Source organism: Panthera leo, chromosome C1 (genome assembly GCF_018350215.1).
Source record: "Panthera leo isolate Ple1 chromosome C1, P.leo_Ple1_pat1.1, whole genome shotgun sequence".
Taxonomy (NCBI): Eukaryota; Metazoa; Chordata; class Mammalia; order Carnivora; family Felidae; genus Panthera; species Panthera leo.
The window spans coordinates 11,320,145-11,342,087 of record NC_056686.1 but is presented as its reverse complement, the minus strand read 5'-3'; the positions used below and the strand labels follow the sequence as shown (position 1 = coordinate 11,342,087).

The 21,943-nt window shown below is 53.6% G+C and overlaps 1 protein-coding gene and 1 long non-coding RNA gene across 2 annotated transcripts in view; one reads left to right on the top strand and one right to left on the bottom strand.

Moving 5' to 3' along the window:
• The window catches only part of PLEKHM2 (pleckstrin homology and RUN domain containing M2), a 35,644-nt gene that overhangs the window by 9,451 nt on the left and 4,250 nt on the right, over window positions 1-21,943 (bottom strand). The window contains exons 2-7 of the mRNA XM_042950834.1: window positions 5,979-6,085; window positions 5,537-5,646; window positions 4,887-4,986; window positions 4,261-4,348; window positions 3,251-3,437; window positions 1,907-1,966 (exon numbers count right to left, since the gene is read on the bottom strand). Coding sequence (XP_042806768.1) covers window positions 1,907-1,966; window positions 3,251-3,437; window positions 4,261-4,348; window positions 4,887-4,986; window positions 5,537-5,646; window positions 5,979-6,085 — 652 coding nt within the window. The remainder of the gene's footprint in view (window positions 1-1,906; window positions 1,967-3,250; window positions 3,438-4,260; window positions 4,349-4,886; window positions 4,987-5,536; window positions 5,647-5,978; window positions 6,086-21,943) is intronic.
• On the top strand, window positions 14,846-18,321 carry LOC122226899. Its single transcript, XR_006205810.1, has 2 exons — window positions 14,846-16,128; window positions 17,820-18,321. It is a non-coding gene; the product is annotated as an uncharacterized LOC122226899 (long non-coding RNA).

Sequence of the window (21,943 nt, the reverse complement as noted above, 5' to 3'; positions counted from 1 at the left end):
GGGTCTTGGAAACCGCTGGGCAGCTGTCTGCTGATACAGCACATCAGCCAGTTTTTTAAAAAGTACAGCGTCTCTTCATGGGAGGACAAAAGTGGGGCCGAAAGCAATCGCCAGCCCTGCCAGAAAAACACTAGCAACACACGAGATTTGCCGCTCATGTCCCGGGACCCCAGAGCCTTCGTTCTCAGGTGCAGCAAACCTCGCCCTTTGGTCTCAAAGAAGGATCCCGCAAGGCCAGACATTCTTGCTCCAGCCCCCAGAGACCTGCGGCTGTCTGTGGGAGCAGCCGAGGGGTGAGTGAGCAGGCCACGGGACGTGCTGGGTGTCAAGGCTGGACACTGGGGGGGGCCCACCGGTTCTGGAAGTGAGCTGAGGACCATGGAAGGCCGCCCCAACCCCCACTCCAGGGCCCAGAGTTTGGAGCCGCCCCCGAATCCTGCTCCCCTCCAGGTGGAAGAAGGCAAAGCTTCCCAGGTGAGCTGCCAGAGGAGCCTCGGGAACTCAGGAGGTCACGGGGCGGGGGGGTGGGTCGGTGGGGGGGGGGGTGGATTAAGGTCACCCGGCCCCCGGAGCCCAGCCCGGCCCCGCCCGAGCAAGCAGTGCCACCGGGGCTGTTAGCTCTCAGGCCACAGGGAGCTCTCAAGGGCTGCGGAGGAAGGTCAGGCCCTGTTTGTCAAGTGACTGCAACAGGCAGCGAGGAGCTGGGTCGGGAGGGGGTTAGTGGTTAGAATCAGAGGCAGGGAGAAAAAAAAACAAACCAATGCCCAGCATGTGCACTGCAAGAAGAGAGGTTGAGAGGGTAAATGATGTTACGATGGAATTCTGGATTTCGGGCTGATCTTAACTAACTACCCCATGGCACTCTTCAGTGCTACACTCACAGCCAGATGACCTAATTAATTTTCCCTCACGCCATATCTTATTTCCCTCAAACTAAGCTATTTCATGCTCACATTACTTGGGAAAAGATCATCTGTCATGCGTTACTCAGAGATCACGGCCCTAGTAGCAAAGGGGCCGGCTCTGGAGCAGCGGAGAGAGACGCTCATCTCTGCCTCCTGCCCAGGATGAGTAGTCAACACCCCCACCCGGGCCAGCCCCTGGCGGAAGGGGCCCACAGGGTGAGTGGTTCTTTAACGAGGAGGGAGGGGGGGTAGCTACGGCCTCAGGTCTAGAGGAAGCATTAACCCTCTCAGAAACGTGCCTTGAGTAATCGTGAGAACGTGGGGTGGAGCTCTATGGACTTTCGGAAGCCCAGAAAGCGGAGTCACGGGCAGGAGGACGCCCAAATGTCCTTGTCGCTTAGCGGACAGGTGGGAGGGCGGGCAGATTCTCTCTTAATCTGCCTTAAAACTTCAGAGAGAATCTCCCTGTGGGAAGTTTCAGCAGTGCCTGGACAATTTCGCTCATTCGGTCCTCGGTCTCTTTCAACCACGCCAGAGAGGAGGCCGTCAAGAGCGGACTGGAGGAATCGAGTCCTCTGCCTTTCCTGCTCGATGCTTCTGACCCAGGAGCACATCTGCCCTGAAGGAGCTTACGGTCCACAGGTTCAACCCACGCTCTCCAGAACAAGTCCCCGCTCGCTGGGTCGGGCCACTGGCACCCGCGCGAGGTGGCAGTTCCCTGCGCACATCCGGTGCTTCGACCGGCAAGGGAATCGGGACGGGACATCGCTTGGCGACCCCACGCGGCCACCGCGTAAAGGCGGGAGTCCTGCGCTAGGAGATGGGATTTGCCTAGGTCAAGTTCTCCTCCTGCAGAATTCCATCTATTAGAAGACCAAACTTGGCTTTATTATGATCACTGACATTATTACAAATAATGAGCTGATTTCGAATCATGCAGCAAGCTTGGCATGGAAACGTAGCGAAACGGGAAAAGAGGGTGACAGCGGACTCTGTCCCACCTTCCCAGTCTGTGCTGGGTACAGACGGCACTGCTGGAAACACATCTCCAAAATCATAATCTATAAAAACGAGGGACAAAACCGAAGATTAGAAACGGGCAGTGGCAGGACAGGGAGGGCGGGGGCAACGGGGCGGGCGACACGGGGAGAAAACGAGAGAGGAAAAAGCTACACTTTCTACCTTTCATCGAACAGCTTTGGGGAACCCTTATGCTTCTCAGCTCGGACACTGGCCCAGAAGCTCTGAGCGGCTAGAAAGACCTCTGGGGACAATCCTTTCCAATCCCAGCACCTGGTTCTGGGACGTGGGCTCCCCCGTACCTAACCTTCTTTTCTATCCCCTGCCTTTCTTCCCTCTGAACCAAGCAGCGGGTGGCAGGTGGGCTCGATGGGACGCGTCTGCCGTGGACGGCCCAGCTGCTCCCTCGGGGCCTGGCCCCTGGCTTCTCCGAGGCAGCCCGTGAGCGCAACCCAAGGACACTGTGCTGCCTGCCGCCTTCCGCTCGTACAAGGAGTCGTGCTGACGACAAGTCTGAAAGTATTGCCCTCATGGGCCCTCGGCTCATTGCACAAGCAGACACGGAGGAAGAGGGCCAGGGCCTCAATGCTAATGCAGTTCTAGGGGCTGAACTTGTGCGCGGGGTCCCCTTCCCTGGAGCTGAGGCAGGTGCAGCCAAGGAAGAGCTCTGGTTTCCCACACGGGACGAAGGTTGGAGGAACGGCCAGTTTTATAAACGAACACAGGGGGTCTGAGGTTTGAAAGAAACTGGGCTGTTCCAGTAAGTTGTTGGATCAAGAAAACAAAGCAACCTACAGACGTGACGACAGTCTTTTCCAGTCTCGGGTGCAGTGGGGGCCATCAGCCCTAACGTGCTAGCAAGTGCGGGAGGGGCTCCTGAGAAACGGGGGTCAAGTTTCCCTGAACTTCGGACCCGTCTGGCTCTCTCGTCTCCATCCAGGGGTTGCTCCGCCTCTGTCTGCCTAAAACCAGGGCAGCGCGACCTCCCCAGGCAGGCGACCCTCGCCCCTGCAATGGCAGGGAGAGTTTCCGGGTCACGCAGCTAATCCCTCCTCACGTAGAAAACCGCCCCAGGCGTGTGGCACTGGCCTTCTGGAAAAGAGTCTGACATTCCCATGATCTCACGCTGGCTTTTTGCGCCCACACTCAGTGTTTCAGCCGCCGCGGAGACACTGAGAAAACGAAGATCTGGGAAATGGTGGGCCCTGTCGAACTTCAAATCTCCCCCATCGGACCGCAAGGAGCCCGGAAAGACGCCAGCCAGCCAGCCAGGCACCAGCAGTGTCACCGCAGCGGCGTGGCTCCCGGCCGCCCGGGGCGCTTACCCTCGCTGGACGGGGCAATGGCGCTGTCATCCCACTCCAGGTTGGTGGAGGTGACGGAGTTGAAGGAGTTGAGGGACAGGCTGTCCGAACCTTGCACGGAGCTGGGGAGGCGGTCTTCGAAGTCCAGCAGGTACTGAGGTTTGTAGTAGTCAGGCATGTAGGGGGCCAAGTCCAAGTAAGGGGCGTCCTGAGACGAGAGTGCAGAGGGCGGGCTTGGCTGCGGGAGGCCTTGGGCGGCCGTGCGCAGACCTGCCCCTGCCAGGCCTTCTGTGCTGGTTTCCCTTTGGGAGAGCAGTGGGCCTAAGGCTCTAAATTCAGAAATTAGCCGCTAAAAGGAGCGATGTGAATGGCTGTGGCTCATACAGCGATGGACTCGAGGCCAACGGAGATGACAGAACCCTACTCTGCCTGTCGACCCCTCCTTGACCTCTGCGACCATGAGAGTCGCTCCCGTTTCCTCCAGTTTCGCCTACTTTTCAGTAGGCAGCCTGTGCTGCTGGTGCGGGGGCCTGGCGGGGTGACTGGACTGGGACAGGGCAGCTGCCCGCTGATGAGCCAAGTCCAGAGCCGCTTTGGGCCCTCCTCAGCCCCTCCTGGGCCAGCGTCCTGTTTCTCCAGTGGGTGACCGTGAGGGAGGCTGGGAAGCAAGGAGCCGAGGACCCTTCTAGGATCCCAAGAGGCACAGGGGTGAGCGTGCCTGGTCTTTCTCAAACACGCTGTAAACATGACAGAGGGTATTTTAGCACTAAATACTCCAGGCGATGTGGGGACAGACAGGCAGGAAGGGGTCACCTGAACGAGGAGTTCTGGCTTAGATAAGCCAAGATAGAATCACCTACTCGGTTCCACTGTTCTGACCCTGAACCCTCCCGTCCCTGAACCCCAAACATGTTGCTCGGGCTCAGTCACACCCCACGGGTCCCCTGAGAGGAACCAGAAAAGCAAAACGGTATATGCCCACCCTGCCCACCCCGCTGCCCCCACAGGCAGCAAGAGCCAAGGGGTCTCACCAGATCCAAGTCGAATCGAATGAACTCCAGCCCAGACACCAAGGTCAGGAAGAGAGTCAGGTGATCGTGGCTGCAGACCAGGGCATTCCTGTGAGACACGAGGAGGGACGATGGTTACCAGCTTGGCCGTATCTCCCCGGCAAGCCGGCTGTGTTGAAATTTGACATGTGACGGTCCCCAGTCCCTGGAGGGCACCCATCTTGGGGCAGCCTTCACCCGCCCCTTTCCAGCATATTCTCCTACTGGGTGTAGAGCCACACAGCACTTTCCTGCCAGTGTCTTCGGCTATGGGGCCTGCGACACACGGCTCATCTAGCTCTCTGCAGCTGCTCTATGTGGTTAAGCATTCTAGTAAGGTCCGAGGCCGGGGTGGAGGATCGGGCAGAGGCAGAGCACCACATCGCTACACAGGAGCCCGGGGGGGACGCCCGCCCAGACTCCCGGCAAAGGCATCACAGGCAAGGCGCTGAGGCCTCTTCGGCCACCGTTGACGGGTCCCCAGCGTGCAATGCCAGGCTAGGCCTCTGACGTGGCACGCCATGGTGCCTGCGCGTGACAAGAGTCTTAGGGACAAGGTTCAAGGGGAGCTCCGGGGCCACGTGAGACAGACCGTTCCGGACACTCACTTGACGTAGTATTTGTGCAGCAGACCTAGGTTCTCCTGGAACAGCCGCAGGTAGCTCTCCAGAGAGTTCTCGTTGAGCGCCAGGTACAGCCAGGCCCTGCCTGCAAACAAACGGCAGGAGTAACCGGAAGGAAGGTCTGGCAGGGTGCTGGCTCTTCTGGCCCAGGGCGGGCGGGAAGGAAAGGAAGAGTAGCGGAGGGCACCCCGCACTCAGAGAGCCTCCCGTCGTGTTGCAGGGCCGTAACCCCTGACACGGGCCGGCTCCTGGTCAGACCCTAGCTGGCAGCGGGGCAGGGAGACCTGAGAAAGAGCGCAGGTCACCCGGTCCAGACGGGTTGAGAAGTATGAGCGCCGTGCACCAGCTCTGGCGGCTAACAGCAGCTCAGGGAGAGAAGCGAGGCTCCCCGTTCCGGGCTGGGGCTCCAGAGGAGTCCGGTTGTCCTCAGCACCTCACTGTCCTTCCCCCAGTCCGTGACGCCCCAACTAACTGTCATACGCAGGGCGCCAGCAGCGGAACGCCCCTCTGCCACTGGGCACCACGGGGGAATCGGCCTCCCGGGGCTGACCCTGAGGCCACACCTTCGCCCCCGGCCGCCCACCACGGGGAGGACGGCGGTGGGCCCTCCCCAGCATCCCCCTGGGCCTACTCACTGCGCCCCAGGTTGGTGGCCACGTGCTGCAGCACCTCGATCTGTTTGATGGCCTCTCTCCGGGTGAAATGCACCACGAGCACCCAGTAGCCAGATGAGAGGTCTTGCAGTCTGAGAAAACAGGACAGGAGCTGCCATGACCCAAATGAGCTGGGGGCCGAAAGCAACAGGGTCCCCGCTCCCGGCTCCCAGCTCCCAGCGGGGGCCCAGGGCAACCACCGCGCCTTCACGCAGGGTCTCATTTGCTGCTAATTCTTTCCACAACCATTGACGCCTGCAAGGAGGTGATTTACAGGGGCAATTACAGACAGCCTGCGGCCTGAGGCAAATCTCTTTCTGCCGAGAGAGGGAAGAAATAAAGCGCAGACGAGGCGAAGCACTTCTCTCTGGAGGCTCCCAGGTGCCCTGCGGTCGGTCTTCTCCGGAAAGGACCCCCGGCTCACCCATAGAGCAGGGCATGGTCCAAGTGCTCGCACAGGCGCTGCAGGACCTTGTCGTGGTTCCGGATGGCCGGCGTCTCGTCCTCGCAGGCGGCAAAGTAGCTCTGCAACTGACGGGTGAACAGAGCGGCCCGGAGTGAGAAACAGATAAAGAGGGGGGCTGTCGCAGAGGGCAAAGGGAACCAGTCCCCGGGCACCTGGCTGGCTCGGCAGGTACAGCGAGCGATGCGTGATCTCGGGGTTGTGGGTTCAAGCCCCACGTTGGGTTTGCGGACCACTTAAAAATAAAATCTTAAAAGAGGGGCGCCTGGGTGGCTCAGTCGGTTGAGCGTCCGACTCTTCATTTCGGCTCAGGTCCTGATCTCAGGGTGTGTGAGCTCGAGCCCTGAGTGGGCTCTGTGCTGATTCTGTGTCTCTCTGCCCCTCCCCGACTCACGCTCTCTCTCTCTCTCTCTCAAGATAAATATTTTTAAAAAATAACAAAAGAAAAAAACAAGTCCAGTGATGTATCCGTGGTGACCAAGAGACAAGTCTACCTCGAACCGCCTGCACCGGCTGCTTACCCAGCATCCAGAGGGCAAAGGCTGTATCCTCGGGGCCCAGTCCCAAGAGGTCCTCAGCTAGTGCTTTGCACAATGCCAGCTGGATGCCGGGAGGGGTCCACAGCCTGGGAGTAGGTCTCACGTGGCACCAGGCTTCGAGTCAGGGCCACAGCGCCACACCACTCCAGGGACCCTACGTGCAGCCTTATCTATATAAATGCCACCCACTCCCGGAGTTGTGTGGCACGGTGGCCCTTCTCTGGTGGCCTCCTTGCTGGAGGCTGACCTGGGACACAGATTTGCCCGAGGAGACAGACTAGGTTGGATACAGGTCGGGGTATCGTGTCAAGCCCTGCTCCAAGAAGGACACCTGTTTCCGGGCTGGCGGGTGGGGGCAGGCGGGGAGCCGAACGGCAGCAGTAAGCAAAGGCCAACGAAGGGGAGGGAGGCTCTCTCCGCCAAGAAAGCCCCGACCCTTGAACTGGATCCTCTGAAACCACCATGAGGAGGCAAGGAAAGCCCTAGGAGACAGGTCTTTCCACCAACTTTGTTCTAGCCATACTCTGGTCTGCTGTTGCCCTTCTGATGGCCAGATGAGGGGGTGGGGGGTGCAGACACACAAAAAGAACACTCATCTCAGGTTTGGGCTCTTGGCACTGGACAAACGTGTTCTCAAGTGTTTTCTGGACGCAGTGGTAGAGACAGCAGCAGCAGCAGCAAGAGACATCAACCACACCAAGGAGCACGCGCTCTTGGCGAGAGGCCAACCATTCAGCACCCACAACAAAAATAGCCTCTCTTTCCTGTGGCCCAGGGTGAGTCCAGCGGCCCTGCTGGCCCGGGGTAGACCCCAGTCCTGTGGGGCCACCCTCTCTCCTGAGAGACAGGCACCACAGTCCCGGGAGGAAGGTTTCCAGAACCGAAAGGAAAAGGGCGGTGAGCTTGTGCAAGCTGCCCAGTTCCCTCCCAGCAACGGCTGGGGCTTGCCTTGCTCACTTCAGGACAGGGAACCATACCGGAGTCCAGACTTTCCTTTTTCTTTCTTTTTTTCAACACCCGAGCAAATCTGAGATCAGGGAGTCTTTGACAGATGTTAGAGCTGGCAGGATCTTTTGAGATCTAGTGAACTCCCTTATTAAGGACGCAAAATGAACGTTTGTTCATTTTCTTGATTATAAAAGTAGCCACACTGGGGCGCCTGGGTGGCTTAGTCGGTTGAGCATCCGACTTCGGCTCAGGTCATGATCTTATGGTTCATAAGGTCGAGCCTGGCGTCAGGCTCTGTGCTGTCAGCTCAGATCCCAGAGCTTGCTTCAGATTCTGTCTCCCTCTCTCTCTGCTCCTCCCTTCCTTGTGCTCTCTCCTCTGTCTCAAAAATAAATAAACATTAAAAAAAAAAAAAACCTAAAAAAAGAAAAGTAGCCACACCTACCATAACACTCAAGAGACGTGGAAAAGCTTTAACATTTTTTGTTTATTTTTATCTCTTTATTTATTTTTAATGTTTTATTTATTTTTGAGAGAGAGAGAGACAGAGCGTGAGAGGGGTTGGGGCAGAGAGAGAGGGAGACACAGAATCCAAAGCAGGCTCCAGGCTCCGAGATGTCAGCATAGAGCCCGACACGGCTCTGTGTCAAACTCACCAACCGTGAGATCATGATCTGGGCCGAAGTCGGATGCTTAACCGATTGAGCCACCCAGGCGTCCCTGTTTTGTTTATTTTTAAACAGAGAAGGTGGTTAAAACCAGTGGAGGTTAAGACCCTCACTGTGATTTTCAGCTAAGGGAGGGAGCCAGAGCTGGAACTCAGACTCCCTTTTCAGGTCAAGAGACTTTTGAAACAATTATTCCGAAAACAACACTGGCCCACCATAAAAATTCCGGCAACACGGAGTGTGTATAAAGTATAAAGACCACCTGGGCCCCCGTTCCCCACTGTCAACAGCTTGCGCGTGTGTCCTCCCAGCATGCCGCCTGCATACACAAACTTAAAAATCAAAAGAGCGAAAGAGGGTCATGCTACACTCATTGTTCCGAAACGTGCTTTTTCTCGACAATGTACGAAGCATCTGTTTGCACACCATTCCATACGGAGCGGCTGCGTTTTTCCAGAGCCACCCTGCATTCTGAAAGAGGACGCTGTTAGCTAAATGGCTGCTGTCTCCCGTTCTCTGATGCCACACGTGACGTGCTTCTGTGGATCCCTGGATCCGTGCATGTGAGCACCCGTGGATCTCTGCGTGGCTATTTCTGCGCGGGGTGTGCTCACAGCCGAACTGCAGACCTTTTAAAACGCTGCTCTCACCGTGCGGGGTTAACCCTGGATACAATTAGTCTAATTCTTGCCAGTCCAACTGCTGAAAAACAGTACCTAATTGTTGTTCTGGGGTTTTTTTTGAAGTTTTTTTTTTTTTTTTTTAAGCAATCTCTACGCCCAACGTGGGGCTGGAATTCACGAGCCCGAGATCAAGAGTCGTGCACTCCTCCGACTGAGCCGGCCTGAGCTGAGATCATGAGGTCATGATCTCAGCCGCCCGGGTACCTGCTTGCTCTAAATTGGATTTCTCCCCACACTAGTGCAGCTGACCACCCTTCCCTATTTCTTCTCCCGTGAGCCGCCTATTTGAACCGCTGCTCAATCTTGTCTGCTTCTCTTTTTCCTGCTGGTCTGTCGCAGCTCTCTGCCGGTGAAGGATTTAGTCCTGTGTGTTGCTTTGAATTATTATTTTTGCCCAGGGTCAAATGACCTTTAAATTTTGCTTATGGTGGGTTTTTTTTTATCCTATTGAGAAACTTTTATGTTTTCCGAGCCAACTCGGTCAATCTTTTTCTTCACGGTCTCCCGTTTTTCCCAGCCTAGTATTACAAAAGTATTTTTATCCTTCTATAGTTTTGGTTTCTTCTTCTTCTTTCTTTTCTTTTCTTTTTATTACTTTTTTTTTTTTTTAATGTTTAAACCTTTATACGTGGCATGAGGTAAGAATTGAGCCTTATTACTTTCTGGATGGAAAACTCATTTTCCACATTATTAGTGGTCCCATCCTGATTTGGGCTTTCATATGCCACCTTTCTAGATTATTTTAACTGGGCCATTGCCTGTCTCTGTGCCAGTCTCCGATTTCAGTTTATTTATTTTGAGAGAGAAAGAGAGTAGGGGAGGGACAGAGAGCCAGGGAGAGAGAGAATCCCAAGCAGGCTCCACACTGTCAGTGCAGAGCCCAAAGCAGGGCTTGAACTCACAAACTGAGATCATGACCTGAGCCGAAATCCAGACTCGGACACTTAAACCGCTCAGCCACTCAGGCGCCCCCAGTCTCTGATTTTTAATTATTTTCACTTTGTCATTTTGATATGGGCAGAACAAATCCACCCCCCCCCCCGACTATTCTTTTCCAACACTGTTTTGACTATTCCGGCACATTCTTTTAGATTCAAATTTCAATTCAACTACCTTTGGGGCTTGGAGTAGAATTATACTGAATCTTGGGATTATTTGGGGGGGAGACGGTATCTTTGTGACACTAAGTCTTGCCATCTGGGGCCGTGGAACTTTCCCCCAGTCATGCAGGTCTCCTCTTACATCCTCTGGTAAGTGTCAGAGCTTTGGTTAGGTCAGTCTCGCACATTTACTGCCAAGTGGGTTACACACGTACACATATATAATGAGTTAGGGAACATTCTGCCAACCGGGAAACATCTTCTGCAGAAAGTACAACAGAAAGGGCGTGTGACGCAGCGCTGAAGGGTGGGCGCTCTGGGCAGGAAGCAGGGGTCCAAAGCTTGGCTCTGCTGCTATGGAGCGGCAAACTGCTCAACCGTCCAAACTCATTTTTTTCTCTGGGTGGCTCAGTGGGTGAAGCGTCCGACTTCGGCTCAGGTCATGATCTCACCGCTCGTGGGTTCGAGCCCCGCCTCAGGCTCTATGCTGACAGCCCGGAGCCTGGAGCCTCCCTCGGATTCTGGGTCTCCCTCTCTCTCTGCTCCTCCCCCGCTCGTGCTCTCTCTCTCTCAAAAATAAACGTTAAAAAAAAAATCTTTTTAAACTCTCTTTTTCTCATCTGTAAAATGGGAGAGAGCTGAGCTGTTCAGTATAGCGGCTGCTAGCTCCATGGGACTACATTGAATTAGTTAAAATTAGACACAAGTAACAATTCAGCTCTTCAGTGACACTGGCCACATTTCACACGCTCAATAGCCCGTGCATGCGGTATGTGCGGTCAGGGGTTACTGACAGTGCAGGTACAGAACATTTGCCTCCTTGCAAAAGTTCCATCGGACGGTGCTAGTTTGGAGGACTGAATGATACAAAGCATGCAAAAGGCTTACCATCCATAGATCCTGGTAAGTAGCAACTGCTCGGTAAACATGAGCCACTCTTATTAAGAGTAATGAACCCGTATTCTTAAACCCGTAACAAACCGCTCAGCTAAACCTAATAGCAGGTACAAATGAGACACAATGAAGCGCTCTGCTCTCAAGAACTACCATTCCGTTCACTGGTTCACCAGCAGGGGGTTCCGAAGCCTACCCTTTAACCACTGTTTCTGTTCTTGTCTTTTTAATGTCTTATTTACTTTTGAGCGAGAGGGCACAAGGTGGGGAGGGGCAGAGAGAGACGGAGACGGAGGGTCCAAAGAGGGCTCCACGCCGATAGCCGCGAGCCCGACGTGGGGCTCGGACTCACGAACCGCGAGATCGTGACCTGAGCCGAAGTCGGACACTCAACCGACTGAGCCACCCAGGTGTCCCTTAACCACTCTTTTCACAGCATCTTTTACAGCAGGTTAATAAAGATGTCCCGTGATCTCAGGGGACAAGGTGTTCTCGAATCGACGCTGCAGCCCAGCGTGGTTCCTGAGAGGAGCAGGAAGAAAGGGACAGTCTATGAACCAGTGACGGGAGGACTTTAGGAGCTGTGCCCACAGCGTGACCTCATGCTTTGGGAGTTGGTCAGCAAAGCACGACGCGAAGGTAAACAGCGGAGGCGTTCTCCCTTCACCGTGGACAGGTCGCAGCCGGCAGCCACTCACTACGCCGGTAACATCAGCAGGCTCTGAAAGAGCTGGGGAGTGGGAGGGGAGCAAACATCACACGAACGAGGGCGCTAGGGCAACAGAATTTAGGGAATGAGGATACGGAACACAAGTCAGCCTGGAAGCACAGTCACCAGCTGTGCTCCAAACTACTCTTGGGTTCCATACAATACACCTGCTGCTGGGACTGAGGCGGCTCTATTCAGAGCACCGTTTACTGAGCGTGCTTATTACGTGCACTAGGAAGGGGAGGGGTGGATGTCCGGGGGCAGACAACTGGGATGGGAACGTGGGTTCCGCTACTCACTCACTGTGTGACCTTGGGCAAGTGACCTCCCCTCTCTAAAACTCAGTGTCCTCCAGGGCAGATGAACACAAGGGAAGGGAAGCAAAAATCATCTAAAAACAGGGAGGGGGACAAAACAGAAGAGACTCATGGAGAACAAACTGAGGGTTCCTGGAGGGGTTGTGGGAGGGGGGATGGGCTCAATGGGGAAGGGGCATTAAGGGATCTACTCCTGAAATCACTGTTGCACTATATGCGAACTAATTTGGATGTAAATTGAATAAAATTTTTTTAAAAAAATTAAAAACTCAGTGTCCTCATCTGTGAAACGGACTTAGTAATCCTCCCTATAGGTTGCTGTAGGGGTTTAGATAATATGGACGCTGTCTTTATCAAAGTGACGATGACATACTTTACAAACACTATTTAATTTAGTCATTACAGCGGCTCCATAAAGTAGGTCACAGAGCTAGTAAGTGGCAGAGCCAGACTCTCGATCCAGGTCTTTCCATCTACCCTGGGCTCAAGATCCCTGAATGAATAATGTATATAAAATGTTATGCTCTGATCCAATATGCTGCAGGAGAATGCAAGAAAGAGAAATGCGGTCTTTTTCAAGCCACAGAACTAAAAAGCCACAGAACTAAAAAGCAATTCTTCTTGGAAGACGAAGCACGGAGAAAAGGCGGGGCAGCATGTTTAAGAAGAAATCTTGCCTATTCTTCTCGCCATCTTTTTGCCCCACACCGGCATCTCCCCAGGAGTGAGGAAGTGTATCATTTGGCTAACCCGCCGCCGTTGCCCCGGGTGGAAGTGAGAAAGGGTCGGGTTCGAGATCTATTGTGAAGGCGGTGCCCCAAGGATTTACTGATGGATTAGATACGGGGTATGAGAGAAAGGAAGGTGCCAGGATGATTCTAAGGGTTTTGGTCTGAGCAACTGAATGGTGACGCCGTTTCCAGGTCAGGTGGAACAGTGCTGTGGACATGGTAAGCTCGAAGCACCTATCAGATATCTAGGTGGTGATGTCAAGAAGACAGGTGTATAAATGGGTCTGGAGCTCAGGGAGTGGTATTTCAAGCCGTGGGATGGACGAGGTCACCCTGGGAGTGCAGGAGGACCAGCACCTGAGCACTGAGCCGGGGCCCTCCGATGGGAGACCAGGGGTTCTCGCCCAACCTGCACAACAAAACCACTAGGGGAAGGCAGGTGAATCCTAATGTCCAGGTGCCTTCCCAGATCAATTAAAGCAGAAACTCTGGAGGTGGAGCCCAGGAACCAGTATTTTTAAAACGCTCCCCACGTTATTCTAATGCCCAGCCTGGGCTGAGGGGCACTGCTTTAGACTGAGAAGGTACAGCCGATGAGGCAGGTAGAAAATCTGGACACTGTGCGCTCCAGAAGCCAAGCGAAGAAAGTTTCCAAAAGGAGGGAATGATCCCTTCATCAGGGTCACAGTCCCACAAAAAGGGAGGTGCTGGGAAACCCAGCAAAGGCGATATGAGAGAAGGGATGGGGACAAAAGCCCGAGAGAAGTCGTCCAGGAGAGGTCAAGTTTACTTGGATCCCGTTTCCGGCAAAGGAGGCATTTTTAAAATGACATTGATGAGGCAATTAGAGCTTAAAAACTTCATAGTTATTTGATGATATTATGGAAAAATTATTAAAATTTGTAAGGTGTGATAGTGGTATTAGGTTATGTGAGAAAAGAATCCTTACCTTTGAGCAATGTTTACTGAAAAATTTACGGATGTCTGGATCAGGCAGGGAGCCTGGGTGGCTCAGTAAGTTGAGTGTCTGACTCTTGGCTTTGGCTCAGGTCATGATCTCACCGTTCGTGAGTTCGAGCCCCGTGCCGGGCTTTGCACCGAGAGTGCGGAGCCTGCGTGGGATTCTCTCTCTCTGCCCCTCCTCTGCTCGTCGCGTGCTCTCTCTCAAAGTAAATAAAAATAAACAAAAATAACAGAGGAGTACGCTGTCACAAAATAGCCCATGAGATGATAAGCACTGTCCATGGACTTCAGCATACCATACTGCCTAGTTTGGGTTCGAAGAAAGAGAGAGGGGAAGAGAAAGGAGGAAGGGAGGGAGGAGAGGAGACAATAATACAGAAAACTCCTTTGACCAGTTTTGCCGAAAGAGTGGCAAAGAAATGGAGGTGGAGTAAAGGAGTCGAGTCCTTGAACAGGAAAGACAGGATGGCACCCACCACCCCAGGGGAGGGTGGTGCTGATGGGAAGCCAGACGCAGTGGGCAGGTGTGCTTGAAGGCGGCAGGACGAACCGTTCCCATCAAAGGGAAACATCAAAAATAAGCAAGGTCAGCTGAGAACGAAGAGAGGGACTAAGATTTAAAGTAATTTTTTTAAAGCCACGGTCTCCCTAAAGTCCTTTAAGTCAGTCATGTTCCCAGACCACGCCCTGGATTCCCTGCTTCTGATTCTGGGGGTGTGCGCAGGCCCGGGGAGCGCTGGGCGCAGCCCAGCCACTCTCTCAAAGCCAGGAGGACGGTGCTCCCTGCGGAGCACCCTGGGAAGACCGGCCATCACGAGACCGTGCCAGACCCCGTGGCTGCTGGGAAATGTGGGTGGCACACTCCAGCAGGCCAAGAAATGCCTGACTCGGGGCATTTTAATTCGGGTTGGTCCCACTCTCTGCTCTGCGTGGCAGCCGGCTCTCTTTGTCTCCTCTCTCTCTTATAGACACACAACTGAGAAACCATTTCTAGTTCTGTGGTTGGCACCAAGAAACCTTTCCAGAACTGGTTCCTAATAGGTTAACTCAAAGGTAGCAATGAAAGATTACAAATGACCAAAGGAAAATAAGACGGTTACAGGTGCCTTTCTCTCTCTGTCAGTCCACACCAAGGTGGCCGAGATGCCCCGGAGCAAACAGATGGGAGGTCTGGAATCTAACTGCTACCTACTCACAGGCTGTACGAGGCAGGGCAGCGGGAGGGCTGTGGGAGGGTCCCCATCCCCTATTTACAGAGCTGGATAAGAATCCCTGCCCCAACAAGGGTAGGAGAGTCCACAAGGTGGGACAGACACAGGGCTGTGAACGTGTCTTTGGGAACTGCCTGACCATGCGGGGCTCCCTGCCGGGCCTGCTCCCTCCCTGCTTAGCACACAGAGCACAGGAGAATCTGGTTCCTCTGCTCCCCAGGCAACAGCAGCCGCCCTGTGGGCTCCATGGAGACCAGGTATATTTAGACCACAGAATGTTTAGAACGGCCTCGGCAGTCCAGGAGGTGGAAATCCAAAAGCAGGAAAATCCCACGGAGCGAAGCGTGGACGGATACCTGACTTCAACTCACCTCTTTTATAAATGAAATCCATGATGGCCTTGGTTACATGAGCTCGACGCAAACTCTGAGCCCCCTGAGCTGCGGGGCCACCTGATCCCTGAGCTGCCTCTCACCTGATGCTGCTTGCGGGTGCGCTTTGGGCGAGGGACGAGTCTTAAGGAAAACGAGAGGGCACTGCCTGCCTTGCCTTTGGAATTCTATTTACAGTGTGACCACTGCCGGGTCAAAGTGGCCCTGTGGCCCTCTCAGACACCGGCTCTTCTTTCCAAGGCAGAAACTCAGAGGAAAGGCCGAGGTCAAGCCATGTGCTACCGTTTATTACCCACCTTTGGTGTTGGGGTGCCCCTAAACCTTGATGCCTGAACTCCCCCGGGAGAGGGACCCCACGAGGGTTCATCCCCAGCAGAGGCCACTGGAGAAGAGGTGGTGGGGTTAGAACCACCCAATGCCCCCCCGGGGAGCCCACCGAAACAGTGTCCCACACTGGTCTCCCATGAGCATTTTGCACTGGCTGCAGGCACAGACTCATGGATTTGAAGAGAAGGCTCATCCTGCATTCCCTCAAAAATAAACCAGCAAACACGCAAACAAGGCAGGCAAACTGGAGTCTTGTAAGTCTCAGCAAAACTTCTTAAGAATAATAATGCCCGATCCAAGGAATGGAAGGCCAGGGCCAACAGCTTTTCTGTGCAGAATCTCCACTGGAGTCTAAGACAAGGCTGGTCCTGGCCAGGCTGAAGAATTTTGGAACCCAAGAGTGCAAGCACCCGTAGAAGTCACCTGGTTACACGGCAGAGTTTCCTGGGGGCTTCCATGGTTGGGGGGGGGGGGGGCTAGTCCGAGTGAGGCTGTCAGCGAATCAAAGTTTGACTACCATACACGCGGAAGATCAGAAGAATCGTCTCTCAGCCAGAATCCTCATTCTGTCGGCAGGGAGATCGGGGCCCAGGGAGGCGAAGACACTTCCTGCCCACCCCCCAGGCCAGGTGAGCTCAGACACCCCGCCAGTAGCTGTTCCTGGAGCCCCTTCTGCTTCCCTCCCACCTGAGGATAAAGCGACACTCGGGGGTACCTGCCCTAACCATCTGGAAGCGCTCATCCCAATGTCCTACTGAGGGCAGGGCAGTAAGCGTCCCGGGGCCATTCCCAGGGCTCTGCAGAATGGGAGTCAGGGGTCTGGGGACAATGTCAGGAAGGTCTTAAGTGCCTCCCTCCTAGACAACATGAGTGTGTGAACAGAGGCTCTGGCCCGCCACGTGTCGAACACTCCGCCAACCCCAGGCAACCGCAGTGCTTCTGATTCTCTCTCCTGATTTTAAAATCCCTAACCTGAGATCCCACCCCACCTTAGCCTGAAAAATACTTCATTCCCAATGACCGTCAATTTCAGTTAGATTATAGAACCAGAGAACCGGCAAATGGGAAATCGCTGCTACATAAGGAGCCAGAGATCCTGCAGTTCAGAAATGATCAGCCTGATTTCTTGGGGGGCATGAAAGACACTGTCCTTCTGCCAATGCCCCTGCCCAGGAAGAGCTTGTGCCCGGGCTGGGTGCCATCCTAGGACTGACTGGCCCCACACGGAGAGTCACCATGAAGGGTGTGCTGTTTGTTTGCCACGAGCGTGCACTGTCTCTTGAGCAAGATGAGTGAGATCAATGCTTCTTAACCCTTTATTTGCTACTAAATACGCCCAATTATACCGCTTCCTTTCCCACTACCCAAGTCGCTGCTCATTAGCCCCTTTGCTGGAGAGTTGGCGAGCTCTCTGCTTTATTGGCAGCTCATGGAAAGATATGCAGGGGGGAAAAGCTAAAAAAAGCAGGTACTTGAATTATCTGTGGATTCCTTTTTTTTTTTTTTTTTTCTTTTTTACTGCTTTCTTTGGGGTGTTGAAACAGTGATAACAGAAGGCGACTGGCCTTGTTAGGCACAGATCTTTTGGGTAATTTGATGAAATATGGTTTCCAAAAGAAGGTAAATGCTTCTCTTTCCTGGGGGAGGAGTGTCCGAGCCCCCAGGTACTACAATTGTTCTGCCTCTCAACACCGCACCGGGCGCGACTGCTTGTGGCCGGTGGGACTGAGGACTCCTTTCAAAGTAGGGACCGAAATGGAAGGAGTCTCTGCTAAGGGGTCTCTAGGCAAACACCACAGATCCAGAAGCCAACCAATGACCAGAAAGATCGCGCGGCACACACTTTGACCACTGGGATGGAGGCGGGACCTGTGTTCTCAGTGCTCCAGGGTCAGGTCAGGGTCGTCAGGGCACTGACGTGTGGCACACTGGCAGGAAGAAGGGAGTTTCTCAAAGCCTCCGTTCAGTTAGTCTTTCAAAGCCTGGGAGCGCCCCCTGGTCCTGCATTCATCTTTCATTTCCTCTTTCCTCTGCTGTACCTGCAACACGAACTCACGCAAGCGTCCCTCACCCGACAACCATTTTGTTGCTACGGAAAATGGCACCAAGTCACCGTCGAAACCAAAACACGAGGTTTTGAGGACACTGGGGGGACCCGTGCCTCCATCCCATGGTCCGTGCAATACAGTCAGAGACGAGGGGCTGGAAACGTCAATACAGGGTTAAGAGGGATGACAGCAACTCCATGGACGACAAATCTGTAATGGCTATTAAAGGGCAGCCATTGTGATTTGTTGACTGGCTGTCTTCTCTTCTACAGTGGCAGCCCCAGGGAGCAGGGGCTTGGTGGGTTCTCGTCGCTGCTGGATCCTAATGACTGGAAGAGCACCCAGCACGTCACGGTCACTCAGCAATTATTTGTTCAACGGACACGTGCTCTTAAGGAGGACTGAGAGGGTGGCTTGATCATCTGTTATAGTTTCAAGACGGACATCTTGGGGATGGAAAAGGCCCAGAGAAACGAAAAGAGCAACAGCCAGAAACGTGGTTCGAACCCAGCTCTGCTCTTTATGAGCCTCACAAGCCTGGCAAGTTCCTTCTCTACACCTCATCTCCCACAGGTATGAGCTAGGGCCCGTGGCCTATCCTGCAAGTTTGTCGTGAGCCTGACCGAGGAAATGCGTGTAACCGGCAGGTGCTGAAGAAACTCAATGGAGGGACTCCTCTGGTATCATTACCCCGCTGCCTCCTGTACACTTGGGCATTTCGTGCCTCGGCAGTCTGTGACACCCAAAATAAAGAACCTGGGGGGAAAGCGTGAACAGAGGTTGACTACTTACTTAAGTTTGGAGATTTTTGTGGATTTCAAGTCTACGTTAGTCCCTTTCTCGTTCTCATAGGTTACCAGGTTTCTCAGAATCTCTGAGTCCCAACTCTTTAAGACAGCGAATCATGGGAGAGAAGTGTTTCTAGGAAACTAATGCTTCCTTCCTTATGTATTTCTTTTTTTTTTTTTAACATTTATTTTTGAGAGAAAGAGACAGAGCATGAGGGGGAGAGGGACAGAGAGAGAGGGAGACACAGAATCCGAAGCAGGCTCCAGGCTCTGAGCTGTCAGCACAGAGCCCGACGCGGGGCTCGAACTCACAAACCGTGAGGTCATGACCTGAGCTGAAGTCAGACGCTCAACCGACTGAGCCACCCAGGCGCCCCACCTTATGTATTTCTATAATGCTCGTAAAGCATTCAAGAAAAGGGGGGAAAGATACATTACAAACACATAAAATAGGGAAGAATGGGTACGTGGCAGGGCCAGCTGCTCTGCTAGCAAGACAGAGCGGGCATCCTCGGGACCCTGGATAACCACAATAACCAACAGACCAACGACATGAGCTTTCAGACAGGGGACTGAGCTCCAGACAAAGGGACTCTCCCACAAATGGTCCTTGTCCTCCTGCCTCCAGGGGAAGTTCTAGGATGTTCACACCTTAAGCGAGCAGCAATAAGGAGGACAGGGCTGGAAAGGAAGTTTCCCCCAAACCAACCGGCCCCGCTGCCTCGTTCAGACTCCCACGGAGGGGAGCCAGGGGCCCGGACACGGTTGCTCTACACTGCTAGGTACTTCCAGGTCCCAACCTCAGACACCCGCTTCGTGGTTTCTCAGCAAGCCCCCTCCCCACCTCCGGGAGAAGAGCCCCATTGCTCTCCTTGGACCTAAGAGCACCTCCAGCTTCAGTGGCATCATCCTCCTGCCATGGTGGTGAATCCTGATGCTCGAGTTGAGCACCAAAGACTCGAGGGGGGGATCGACCCACCCCAGAGCCCCACGGTACCGACAAGTGGCAGCCTTTTTCCTGCGGCATCCATGCTCCAAATACTGCCCCTCGCCTTCCACGTTCAAACCTGTCTTGGCCGCTCCACGTTGGTTTTCAGACCAAACATTTTTGCTGGCTAGCAGCAGATTTTCAGTTTTGCTGGCAATTTCTCGTCACACTGGGCTCCAGCTGGACGAGCTCCGAGGGGGCCCCGCAGGGGTCACCACCCCTCCAGCTGAACTCCAGAGTGTTAGCCGCACCACAGAGTGAAAACACAGCCACTGCTGTAGCCCCCAACTCAACAGGGGGCCGGCTGCTGCCACATGGCCACCTGGCTTCTGTCCAACCCCGGGTGCAGGTGAGTTTCTGCCCGGCCTCCAATCATCCAACGGGGCTTTCAGTCTGGATGGGCCTCACGCTAGAGCCAAGAGCCAAAAGCCACGGAGAGAGGGCCCGGGGTGTTCTTTGATGGGATGGAGAGATCCACAATGTCACAAGACTTCAAACAGAAACCTAATGCTAGAGACGCATTTTGTAGAAGGAAAACCATATCTTAAAACGGAAAAGAAAAAAAAAAAAAAACAATTAAAAGAAAGCGGGGGGGGCGCCTGGGTGGCTCAGTCAGTTGGGTGTCCCGCTTCGGCTCAGGTCATGATCTCGCGGTTGGTGGGTTTGAGCCCCACATCTGGCTCTCTGCTGTCAATGCAGGGCCTGCTTTGGATCCTGTTTCCCTCTCTCTCTGCCCCTCCCCCGTTTGTTCTCTTTCTCTCTCTCTCTCAAAAATAAATAAATAAACAAACAAACAAACAAACAAACAAACTGAATGGGCAAGCGGGCGCCTGGCTGGCTCAGTCAAAAGACCATGCAACTCTTGATCTTGGGGTGGTGAGTTCGAGCCCTGTGTTGGGTGTAGAGATTACTCGAATAAAAAAAAATAAAAAACACTGGATGGGCAGGGCTCAGAAAAGGCCGTCACAGCATCTAGTGCTGGGTCTGAGTGGGGTCACTCAAAGGGTCAGGTGCATGCTTCTGTGGTTCCTGCTTGGGGGCCTGCGGGTCCCTCCCTGGATAGCGTCCGTCCTGGGAGAGAGGAAAGGAGCCCAGAACAGCTACTGCCAACATCAGGACACATGCAGGGGAAGAGGCAGGAGAAGCAGCCCGACCCCGAGCACTTCAGTTTATAAAATGTGTGTGTGGATACTATTTTATTTAGATCTCTGCCCCAGCGACTCAGGTCACTGGGGATTTTCAGAACGCTTCAGATTTTTAAACTCTTAAGAGTTTTTCCATGAAGCCTGAGAGAACAAAACTATCGATTGAAACCCAATGGTCAATATACCTCCCACATGTATCTAAATACAAGGACCTCTCTAGAAATCAGCTGCCCTAGCTAATTTTTAACGTGCTGGCACATCCAACCCACTTGGAGGGTGGGGAAACTGGGGAGAAAAAGCCCACCACTCTCGCCAGCCTTTCAGCTGCACCCAGGCTAGGCCCCGGGCTGGGAGACCCCTGCTCGCGGTGCCTGGCCAGAAACACAACCTCATTCGGGACCTAAACTGGAGGGACAGCGTGTGTGCCCAAACTGAGGCGGGTGGGAGACCTATGTTGTCCCAGGTGAGGGAAAGTTGGGATGACCCAGGAGTGTTCATTCCCTGGAAGGTTACCTTATTAAAGTCCATTTATTCACCCTGTTTAAGGAAAGCAGAGTTGAGGCTGAGGAGACAGAGAACGGGGGACTCTTACTTTTTATTTTACATATTTCTGAGCTCTTTGTGTGTTTTAAAAGTTTATTTAGTTTGAGAGAGAGAGAGTGCGAGCAGGGGAAGCGCAGAGAGAGCGAGAGAATCCCAAGCAGGCTCTGTGCTCTCAGTGCAGGGCCCCACATGGGGCTCGATCCCACGAACCGTAAGATCATGACCTGAGCTGAAATCCTGATGCTTAACCAACTGAGCCAACCAGGGACCCCTCTTTTTGTGCTTTTTAAAAACAACTGTTCATTTTCTTAGAATGCTCTCTCATTCTCTTACCCTAGTCAGTGTCCCTTATTGGATGCGACATCACCTCCTTAGGTCAGTCTTCTCCGGTCACCTCCTCTATGGCAAATTCCACTGCCAATTCTGTATCCTGCCCAATGCCTTCAGACCGCTAATCACGACCTGGAATCCTCTTTGCAATGGTTTGTCTATTGAATCGCCAACTTGCCTCTCTCCCAGAAGTATCCACTCCATGGATCTTATCTGCCTTGCTCCCTGCTACCCTCCTAGGGCCTGGGACCCTGGGGACTTCTGGGGGACGCCCAGTAAATATTTTTGAAAAACCAAATACATGGACACATGTTGGGATCTACGAATGCCCTTACTCATTCCACGGGCCTGGTGTAACACACAGAAACACAGTTATAATCGAGATTTGATTAACTGTAGGACCGGTCCCACCGATTTCTCCAAAAGCGACCCCTAGCCTACCCTGAGGAAGGCTTTCTACGTGCGTGCGCACGCACGCAGCCCGCTTTAGCAAATAAAGGCGTATCGAGCTACTCTCATATACGGACGGATTGTCTGTGCTTGCTTTTGAGCTACAAGGGCAGCGCTGAGTAGTTGCAACAAAGACCACGTGGGCTGAACAT